Below are 9808 nucleotides of genomic sequence, written 5' to 3'. Positions count from 1 at the left end.
TGCTGGCTATGCCCCTGGGAGACCCTCATCCCTGTCCCATGCTTGAACCACACAGTCTCCCTCCTCTGCCTGGTCCCTGCCCCTGCCTCCTTCAGACCTCCAGTCCACAGCATGGCCCTGTCAGGGTTCTTTCTAAAGTGCAAATCTGATGCCAGTCCCATTTGAACTTGGTTCTGGCTTCTCAGGGCTAGCTGCTGCCTTCAGGGTAAAGTCCAAGCTCTTAGTCTAGTGTTCAAGATCCTGCTCAGACACTTCTTCAGATAGGCAGTGGCAAGCTTGGGGCTGGGAAAAGAGAGGGGGAGAGATCCATAGATGCAGAGAGAGAACAGAGACTCAGAGACAGACACTTAGAGACAAAAACAAACAAACAAACAAACCAGAAGGACACTCACAGAGACACTCACAGGGAAAAACAGACATAGAGAAGAACTTGAGGGGGTCCACACAGACATACAGCAAGACAATGTGGCTGGGGTTTGGAGGAATGAAGAAACTGGAAAACAGTCTCCGGGATGCAGATGGTTCTTCTCCCCATTCAAGTCAAATCCAAGCTTGACACTGCCTATATGAAGAAGTGTCCGAGCAGGATCTTGAACACTAGACTAAGAGCTTGCACTTTACCCTGAAGGCAGCAGCAAGCCCTGAGAAGCTGGAACCAAGTTCAAATGGGACTGGCATCAGATTTGCACTTTAGAAAGAACCCTGACAGGGCCATGCTGTGAAATGGAGGTCTGAAGGAGGCAGGGGCAGGGACCAGGGGGTGAGAACTTCAGAGACTGGGCGAGAATGATAGGAAGAGCATGAGACAGACTCAGAAGTGGCCAGTTCCTTCAGGAAGCCCTCCCTGACTCCCACGTCAGCACCCTGGGCTTCATCACCCCAACCCTAACCACTCCATGTCGCAATGGGCCTATCTGCCGCCACTGGACCAAGCTCTGAGGGAAGAGTCCAGGATGGTTTCAGTCACCATGTCCCCAGCACTGGCTAGGCCTTCTGTGAGTTTGCTGAATGGATGAAAGCCTGGAAGGCTGTGACCTCCAGAAGGGCAGGGCCCAGAAGACCCCTTACCTTGGTTCTGAGACCACAGGCTGGAGTCGAAAGACAACTGGACTGAGTCTCGGCTTGGTTGTGGCCTCACTCTAATAAGCCTTTACTTTCTCCTCTGTCAAATGGGCTGTACTCAAAATGCACTTAAAAGAGGGTTCAGGAAGATGTAGCGGGAGCACAGTAGGGACAGAAAGATGTCCATCTGCATGTTTGCCTAGGTAAACTTTCAAAGCTCCCTACTCATCACTATTCCCAGATTGGAGGATGCCAAGCCCTACTCCCCAAAGAGTGCTTGCAAGCCCAGCCAGGGACGGAAATAACGTAAATTTATTGAAACTGGTTTTGGGGAGGGTGGGTGGGTGGCTAGTTGGGGGTCTTCCAAAGAGAATGGGGAGAAGAGCCAGCGCCCGGCCAGGAGGGAGCGGGTGCCTGGCCACCGACCCTATCTCAGGCCCAGCTTCTTCTTCTCCTTCTGCTTCTTGCGCACCACATCCAGGTTCCGGTCCTTCCACATACTCTTGCGGAGTTTGATGGGGCGTGAGCCCACATACTTCCCTGTGGGAATGGAGGGTTCAAGGTCAGGTTCGGGGTCGGGCTTAGGCCAGATGCTCCTCACACCCATGGTCCCTGAGAGAGGCCTCACCCACCATTCATCTCACGCATGGCGCGCACGTAGTCGCTGGGGTCCTTAAAGCTGACGAAGCCATAGCCCTTGGTCTTGCCTGTGCGCTTGTCTCGGATCACCTTAGCCTTAAGGAAGGATGGAAAGCGGCTGAAGGCGCGTGCTAAGATGTCATCATTCACTTCATTGCCCAAATCGCCACAGAAGATCCGGAAGTCATCTGGGGTTGGGAAAGAAGAGGTCATAAGATGCAGATGCCTGGTCCTGTGTCTGCCTTACTTAAATAGCTCCCCTTCTCTGGAGGCATCCCCGAAACTCCCCTCCCTCTGTATTCCCAGCAGTCTTGGCCTGGGGCCCTCTCTGTAATAACAGCCAAAATCTGTATGGTGTTTACCCTGCATTAGACTGTCTGCTAAGTACTCATGAGGTTTTAACACATCTGGAATGCCCAATGGGCCCTTTTATACCGAGGCACAGAGCAGTCATGTTACCTGCCCAAAGTTATTCAACCAGGTAGTCGCAGAGCTAGGACAAGACCTCAGGCACCTGGCTCCAGAGTCCTCACTTTTAACTACCTGCACTGCCTTTCCCCACCCCAGGGCCATCTTACCCATTGCCATGATGAAGGCTCCAACTCTGTCCTACCCCTGGCCTCTCCTCTGAGCTCCTGGCACCCCTTGGTCTCCTGGACATCTCCCCATGGATATCCCCCAGGCTCCTTACACCCGTTTGCTTTCTTTGCAAAGCCCACTCTAATTCTTCAAAACATGAACACGCTCTGATCCTTCTCCAAGGCTCACCTTAGCTGCCATTCCTGAGTATCTCCCCTGGGCTGGGCATGAGCCAGACTGAATATACTCAAGCCCAAAGCATCCCTTCCCAACAAGGCACATACTATTATTATCCCCTTGTTAGAGTGAGGAAAGAAGGATAGAAAGCCTAAGTGATTTGCCCAGATCCCAGAATTAGGGTCTATAGCATGCCCTGACCACCTCTAGGCTGACACTGCCATGCCCTGGCCTGGGGCAGGTGGACGATTCTCAAAAGAGGCAGAAGTCAAGGACTCAGATGGGAGGCAGGTCCATTTCCTCAGCTAGCACTGTGGCTGCCCCACAGCTTCTGTGGTGATTAGGGACACTCTCTGAGAATAAGTTAGGCTCCCCTAAGAGGAAAAAGTCTGATAAACTCAGAGGGAGGGGTCTTCTACAGACCGACTAGGTTAGACATTAAAAAAAAAAACAAAAAAAACCCCTGTTACACGCAAGACAAAGTGGTAGCAGGGAGACCATTTTCATTACAAGGTAATCTAGAGACCGAAAATTGCTGGCATCCTGATTCACGGGCAAAGACGGCTGTAACAGATGGTTTAGAGGCAACTAGGGAAATTTAAACATAAAGGGAATATGAGATAACACAGAATGATCATTCATTTTCTTAGGAATGTTAACGATATTATGATATAAAAAAGACTGTCACTTTTCTTAGGAGATGAATGTGGAGGTATTTAGGAGTGAAGTGATAACTTCATTTTTAACTTGCTCCAAATGACTGAGCAAAATCCAAAAAAAAACATATATACACACAGAAAGGTAAAGTGAATACAGCAAAATGGCCACTGCTGAATGTAGGGGCGGATATACATGGCTGTTCACTGCGCAATTCAGTGTTTCAAAAAAATTTTTTTAAAGATGGTATTTATTTATTCGACAGAGGAAAAGAAAGAAAGCACGCACAAAAACAGGGGGGGTGGCAGGCAGAGGGAGAGGGAGAAGCAGGTTCCCCACTGAGCAAGGAGCCAGAAGTGGGGCTTGATCCCAGGACCCTGGGTTTATGACTGGAGCCAAAGGCAGAGGCTTAACTGACTGAGCCACCCAGGTGCCCCCAGTGTTTAAAATTTTTCATAAGAAGTTGAAAGAAAAAAAAAATTCCCTTTACCTTTAGCAAGCCAGGCTTCTCATGAATAAAACAGTTCAGAAAGTCCTAGGTATCAGTTGCCTTTATGAAATTCTGTTCACTGGCTAGGTGGGGGCCTGCCCCCAAGAACCATAGCCTAGCCCTCCATGAGGCAGGCAAATAGCAGGGCCTGCCCTACAGAGAGGTGGCAGTTGCGGAGTGAGTTGGTTTACCTTCCCTGTGTCTGCCCCAAGGAGGAGACCTTGGTGCGTCCTTGACTGAGCAATCCCTGACCCTGCACTTGGGCCCCTCACCTGCATCCCACTCCAGCAGGCTGGGGTCCTCCCAGCTGCTCCCAGCTGCGGTGCGAATGCAGCGTTTCAATTTCTCTGGCTTTCCTTTCTTCTTGTCCTCACCCAAGGGCTCTGGGACCTGTAGAGGAAAGGGGGATGGGGCACAAAAGGCTTGGTGTTAAGTCTCCTGGACCCATGTGTCCCCTTTAACCTTCCCCACCTGCCTATGCCTCCCATTGTCCTGCTTCTATAATTAAAGAGCTGGATGTACTTCTTAATGTGAAGTACCTGTGTCTGTCTCCTTTTCCCCTATGTCCTCCCAGCCCCTCCAATTTCCTGAGTCCCTCTTACCTCCATCAGTACAGGACTACATGTGTTTCTGGGTGTGGAAGATCATGGGTTCCTGTCTGCCCTCCCTGCCCGTTCTACCTGCCTCCCATCCCCAGCTGCTATGCTCCCTACTTACCTCAAGAGCCATGAGGCCAGGTGGTGGCTCAGGCCGTGGGGGCCGGGGTCGTGGACGCAGGGACAGGAGCTCAGGAATGCGCAGTGGGGGCAGTAGGCCTCGTACAACTTCTAGCGGGAGGGGCAGGGGCTCAGGCTCAGGCAAAGGCATGGCCAGGGCCAATGGCAGGCTGGGCCCAATGACCGCAGGGCCGGTGGGGGCACCTCCTGCCCCAACGGCCACAGCTGCACTAGCCTCCTCCAGCCCGGCTGCCGCTGCCACCACTGCCTCTTCCTTCTCTTTCAAGCCCAACCCCAGGCCTAGCCCCAGCTCTCGAGGTGTTGCTGGCTCCTCCTGTGGGAAAGGGAGACAATGAAGAGTGTCCTTTCCCAGGCTCAGACCTTACCCCCATCCTGTACAACAAAGCAAGGGTCTGACACCAGAGAGCAGACAAGAGACACCTACACCGAGAAAGGAATTTCTAGTCAGAGACAGACACAAGGACAAGGACACGAGGACAGAAAAACAGAGAGGGACAATCAGAAAAATAGAGATATAGGGACAGAAACAACCCAAGGCATATGTTTCTCTACTTTCCTCACAAAAAGAAAGAAAAACAGATTCAGCCACAAAAAGAAATAGTGAGAGACAGAGTCAGAGAGTGAGAAGGCAGATTCAGACATGGCCCATCAAGCCAGGATTGAGCATCTCTCCACCCATCACACCTCTGGCCATGAGCTCCCTGTCCACACTTACCAGCGGAGGTCTCAGAGCAGCCATGGAGCCCAGGGGGGGCCCTGGGGCCCGAGCCATCGGTGGCAGCATCATAGGTGGTCCCGGGGGGCCAGGCAGAGGGGGACCCACAAGGGCCTGGTGAGGGGGCCGCAGGGCCATGGGGCGGGGACCACCTGCTGCAGAAGAAAGAGCAGAATCTGTCAGGGTGTTAGTGGGGGAGTTGGAGGATTTAAGGGGGAAGTTATGTGGCACAGATGATGACCCTGGCCCCCTCACCTGCTCTCTGTAGCACGTGGGGGACGAAGGCCGGACGCAGGATAGGGGCCCTCTGGGGGGCCACAGCTGTGGGAGAGAGAGATGGGGGTGTGTGTCATGGGGGACCGGGGCACTTGAGGTGAGGTGTGTGTGTGTGGGTACTCTCAGCATCCAAGAAATCCTGGAGAAGAGTCTGGGGAACCTTCTAGGTGATGCAGGAGTCTTTCCATTTGTTCATTCAGCAAAAATTTACCACTGAGCATCTCCTTTGGGTGTCCCTGTTCTGGACAATACTATGGACACACCAAAGGACCAAAGGCTCTCAGGGAGCTCCTGGTCCAGAGCAGGAGGGAAGAGACCCATCACCAGAGGGTGACAGCCCAGAGTGATCAGGGCCAGGATGGGGTAAAGCCCAGGCAGGGTGACTGGAACTATGAGGGGGAAACCTGGGGAGTGGTGGGAACCCATAGAAGCCCTCTGACTTAGCCAGGGTAGCTAGAGGTTTCCTAGAGAAAGGGACCTATGAGCCAAAACCTAAAGGATAATAAAGACCCAGCTGCCTTTGGTCAGGCAAAGGGTGACTGTAAAGATTACTGGCAAGGAGAATATGTACAAATTATTTTCTTTCCCTTTTCAATTCAGTATAATTTTAATAACAGAGGCTGAAATTTGGAAAGCATTGTAAGAGAATGGTCAAAAGGTCAGCAGGCATCCAAGCATAGCCTTGTTGGCCTGATCATGGATGTCCTCCTGAGGGCAGCAAGAAGCCACAGCAAGGTTGGTAGTTAGGCAGGGTGACTAGGTCAGATGTGCATTTTGATCAAAGCCATACTAAAGAAGAAGAGATGTTAAGATTTCTCATATATCAGATTTAAAAAGTGTAAAAGAGATTAAGTAACACAACGCATAAGTTTGATCTAATAGTGACTGTACCAGAACTTTAAGAACATGTATTCTTGGGGCACCAAGGTGGCTCAGTGGGTTAAAGCCTCTGCCTTTGGCTCAGGTCATGATCCCAGGGTCCTGGGATCGAGCCCTGCATCAGGCTCTCTGCTCATCGGGGAGCCTGTTTCCCCTCCTTCGCTCTCTGCCTGCCTCTCTGCCTACTTGTGATCTCTGTCTGTCAAATAAAAATAAATTAAAAAAAAATCTTAAAAAAAAAAAAAGAACATGCATTCTTTTCATACATATCAGGAAGTAGTGTTAGAAAAATTGACCGTGTGTATATAAACATCACCTTGACAACAAAAGTAAGAATGACCTGTGGAGAGGATAGACTTAGTTAACTTGATTCTGATTTAGTTAATAGGCTTTGGAAGATTATAGCTGGATGACAGCAGGGGACAGAAGGGAGGTCAACAAGAACATTGTGGGCACATTCTAGCAATGCCTAGGACTTCTGGAGAGTATATGGGGATCTCTGTGTAAGGGGCTAGGGGATGCAAGGTCTTGACTGCCAGCTGAGGAGCTTGGTGTTTATTTGATGGTTTATTTACCCCATCCACAGATAGCACATACTGCTTACAATGTGGCAGGCACAAGACTTTTGTTCCTCATAGACCTTATATTTTAGAGGAAACGAAAGGTGATTACCGTAATAAATAATTCGTATAGCTTGTTACAGGGTATTAAGTACCATGGAGAAACACAGCAAAGAGTAGGGATTAGGAGTAACAATAAGGGGGTTGGTTTGCAATGATCAAGTGAAGCCTTCCTAAGGGCAAACTCTTAAGTGTATGATCCGGTTTGTGCTTTAGGAAGACGGTAATGTCAGAATGGGGATGAAATTAAGAGCACAATGATGTCGGCAAGATGCTGTAGTCGTCAAAAACAAGAGTGCTTGGTTACAGGTGGGATTCCTGGCCCAGACCTACCTGCTCGACGCAGAAACATAGCTTCTCGAGCCTCTGGACTATCCAGGTGACTCCGATCACCAGGGCCAAAGCCAACTGTTGGAATGGAAAGAGACAAGGATTGTGGGAGGAGTGTCCCAGGCATCCCCTTTTATTACTCTGATTGATCCCCTGGCTCCCTCTCCTCCACCACTCCTTACCTGGACCCACAAAAGGAGGTCCACCCACCATGGGAGGAACCACTGTGGCTGCAGCAGCTGCCCGGGCCTCCAGAGTCTGTTGGACCTGTTGGGAAGGAAATTGCGGTGAGGGCCCTGATTTAGTGCCCACAAGCTGCGCTGGCTGGCTCACCCTGGGAGGCTAGGGGTTTTATTCTCTGTATTCTGTGTGGGGCTGGCTATCTGTCAACCTTAAGTCTAAGTTAAAATGTCACTTTAGAGGGAGGCTTTTGGGATTCCACTAGTGAAAGCCGTCCTTCACCCCTCCCAGTTGCAACTTTTCTTGTTATCCTGTTTCATCTTCCTCAGTGCATTTAGCACTATCTGAAGTTGTGTCCATCCTGTCCTTCTCATCTCCCATGCCACCAGCCTGGTCCAAGCCATCATTGTATCTTGCCTAAATGATTATGGTAGCCTCTTCTTCGGTCTCCTTAACTCTGTCCCAGCCCCCTACAGTCTGTTCTCCAAACACAGCCATAATTAGTTAATGTCTAAGTTGGACCATATTACCCCTTTGCTCAAAATCCTTCAAAAGCATCCCACCTCAGAGTAAAGACCAAGGTCTTTACGGTAGCTCACATGGTACTACCAGGTCTGTCTCTATCACCTCTCTGTCCTCATCTCCTCACAATCTCTCTCTCTCTCTTGCTTGCTTGCTCTACTCTAGCCACACTGTTCTCTCTGCTGCCCCCTGAACATGTCACATGTGTCATGGCCCTTGAACTCGCAGTTCCCCTATATTTCCTCAAGGTTCCCTCTATCATGTCCTTTATATCTTTGCTTAACTGTCACCTCCTCAGAAAGGCTTTTCCTCATCTCACTGATAAACCTTTCCTTTCTTACTCTACTTTACCTGTCTTCACCCAGTAAAATGTAAACCTCAAAAAAGGTAGTGACTGTTTTTCTCTGTATTGTTTTCTGCTATGTGCTTAATGCCTAGAATAGTGCCTGATGCATAGAAGGCACCCAACAATTACTGACAGAACAAACAAGTTTCATTTACCTGTTTTCTTTCTAGTAGTCTATCTCCACTAGTCGCATACAGCTGGCTATTGAGCAGGTGAATGTAACTAATAAGACCAAAGAACTATTTAACTTAAATGTAAATTTTAAATAGATACAGAGTATTTTTATCATTACAGAAAGTTCTACTGGATAAAATGCTCCAGAATATAAGCTCCCGAAGGGCAGAGATATTGTTTGCTTAGTGGTTACTGTGTTCTCAGTGCCTGACACATAAAACACATCTGTGTTGTTAATCGATAAGTCAACATGTCAACAGCTCTTTGTATAAAACACTGTGTTCAAGGCACTGTGCTCTCGGAGTTATATGTCTTGGCTCAGCCGTACCTGCTGGTAAGTGTTGGTTGCAATAATTGGGCGGATCACAGGAGCTGCTGGGACCTGCATCGCTTCTACCGTGGGGACCGTGGGCACCGCGGGCACAGCAGTTGGGATGCCGGTTACCGGAGCCCCCAGAACTTCCTGCTCAAACCTGAGGAGGCAAAACCGACATCACAGCTCAGGACCTCCCATTAATTCTGAAACGCTGGGTATACCGCGATAGCGCCTTCACCCCTGCCAACCTCTTCTTACTCCCTCCCCCACAATCCCAAAAGTCCCATTTCCCCATGACGGAGCCATAGCGGGCTAAATTTCGGCCTGGAGACTCCAGTGCTCAGTGGCTCTAACTCTGGGACAGCTTTTTATCGCGGGCCTTACAGGGCCATCTCTGCCTCCATCTCCTTCAAGCGTTCCTCCCCGCTCTTGCCCGGCATGCCGGCGCCAGGGCCTGGGACCACAGGTCCTCCTGCACCCGGGAGTCCCGGGGCTGGTCCCGCCCCGGCCATCGCTGCTGCCGTCGCTGTCGCCACTACTACCGCCTCGGCTCAGCGGCCTCCTCCAGTTCCGCTGTCTACTCTCTGGTCTTGTCGGGGTTGGCGCCCTTGAATGACGTATCAGCTAAAGCGACAGGCGCTGGTCCATGACATCAGATGAAGAGAGGCCAATGAGAATCTGGCCACACCTAGAGGGCCCGCCCCAAGGAGGAAAATAAATCAATCAGAGTGCTGGAAAAAGGAACCAATGAATAGCCTGGGTCTAAGTAAGTGCAACTAAGTGAGGCGGCCACGCCCTCATTGGAGGAACAAGGGCTAATGAGAGCGCTGTAAAGTGGTTGGCCCCGTCCCTAACGAGGAAACCGGACCTTTGAGAGCTCAGAAAAGTTTGGAGGCTCCGCCTGTGCCACTGAGGCTCCGCCTGTGCCACTGAGGCTCCTTCCGGAAGTTTTTAAAACACAGAGGTCCGTATCAACGCAGGGCTGGGCGAGGCTATAGAGTGCTGAGTGCCGTGGCCTTTTAGTCGGTAGAGACGCACTACTGGACAGTTACTTCCAGAAACACCAGGGACAGGGGCGCCTGAACCAGGCTTTCTGGGAAAGGTGACGT

General features: G+C 50.6%; 1 protein-coding gene across 3 annotated transcripts; it reads right to left on the bottom strand.

The window, feature by feature from the left end:
- Positions 1 to 1356: 1356 nt before the first annotated feature.
- On the bottom strand, positions 1357 to 9318 carry RBM42 (RNA binding motif protein 42). Of its 3 annotated transcripts, XM_082708739.1 has the most exons (10): positions 9084 to 9318; positions 8712 to 8856; positions 7344 to 7428; positions 7165 to 7239; positions 5312 to 5377; positions 5057 to 5232; positions 4322 to 4654; positions 3877 to 3994; positions 1695 to 1889; positions 1357 to 1602 (listed from the first exon to the last, which is right to left on the bottom strand). In XM_082708739.1, the coding sequence occupies exons 1-10, from the start codon at positions 9209 to 9211 to the stop codon at positions 1490 to 1492; spliced, it is 1434 nt and encodes a 477-aa protein (XP_082564865.1). In that variant the 5' UTR covers positions 9212 to 9318; the 3' UTR covers positions 1357 to 1489. The 3 variants fall into 3 exon arrangements, with proteins under 3 accessions (XP_082564865.1, XP_082564867.1, XP_082564866.1); XM_082708741.1 differs by lacking the exon at positions 5312 to 5377 and having other exon boundaries at positions 5057 to 5211; positions 9084 to 9316; XM_082708740.1 differs by lacking the exon at positions 5312 to 5377 and having other exon boundaries at positions 9084 to 9314.
- Positions 9319 to 9808: the final 490 nt, after the last annotated feature.

Source organism: Mustela nivalis, assembly GCF_964662115.1.
Source record: "Mustela nivalis genome assembly, chromosome: 18".
Classification (NCBI taxonomy): Eukaryota; Metazoa; Chordata; class Mammalia; order Carnivora; family Mustelidae; genus Mustela; species Mustela nivalis.
The sequence above is the reverse complement of the archived record's forward strand: the minus strand, read 5'-3'. Positions and strand labels throughout refer to the sequence as shown.

Coding starts and splice junctions, on each gene's coding strand:
- RBM42 (XM_082708739.1), bottom strand. CDS start 9,211: ATGGCCGGGGCGGGACCAGCCCCGGGACTCCCGGGTGCAGGAGGACCT. Junction 8,857..9,083: donor ATGGAGGCAGAGATGGCCCT/GTAAGGCCCGCG, acceptor TTGCCTCCTCAG/GTTTGAGCAGGAAGTTCTGG. Junction 7,240..7,343: donor ACCTCCTTTTGTGGGTCCAG/GTAAGGAGTGGT, acceptor CCATTCCAACAG/TTGGCTTTGGCCCTGGTGAT.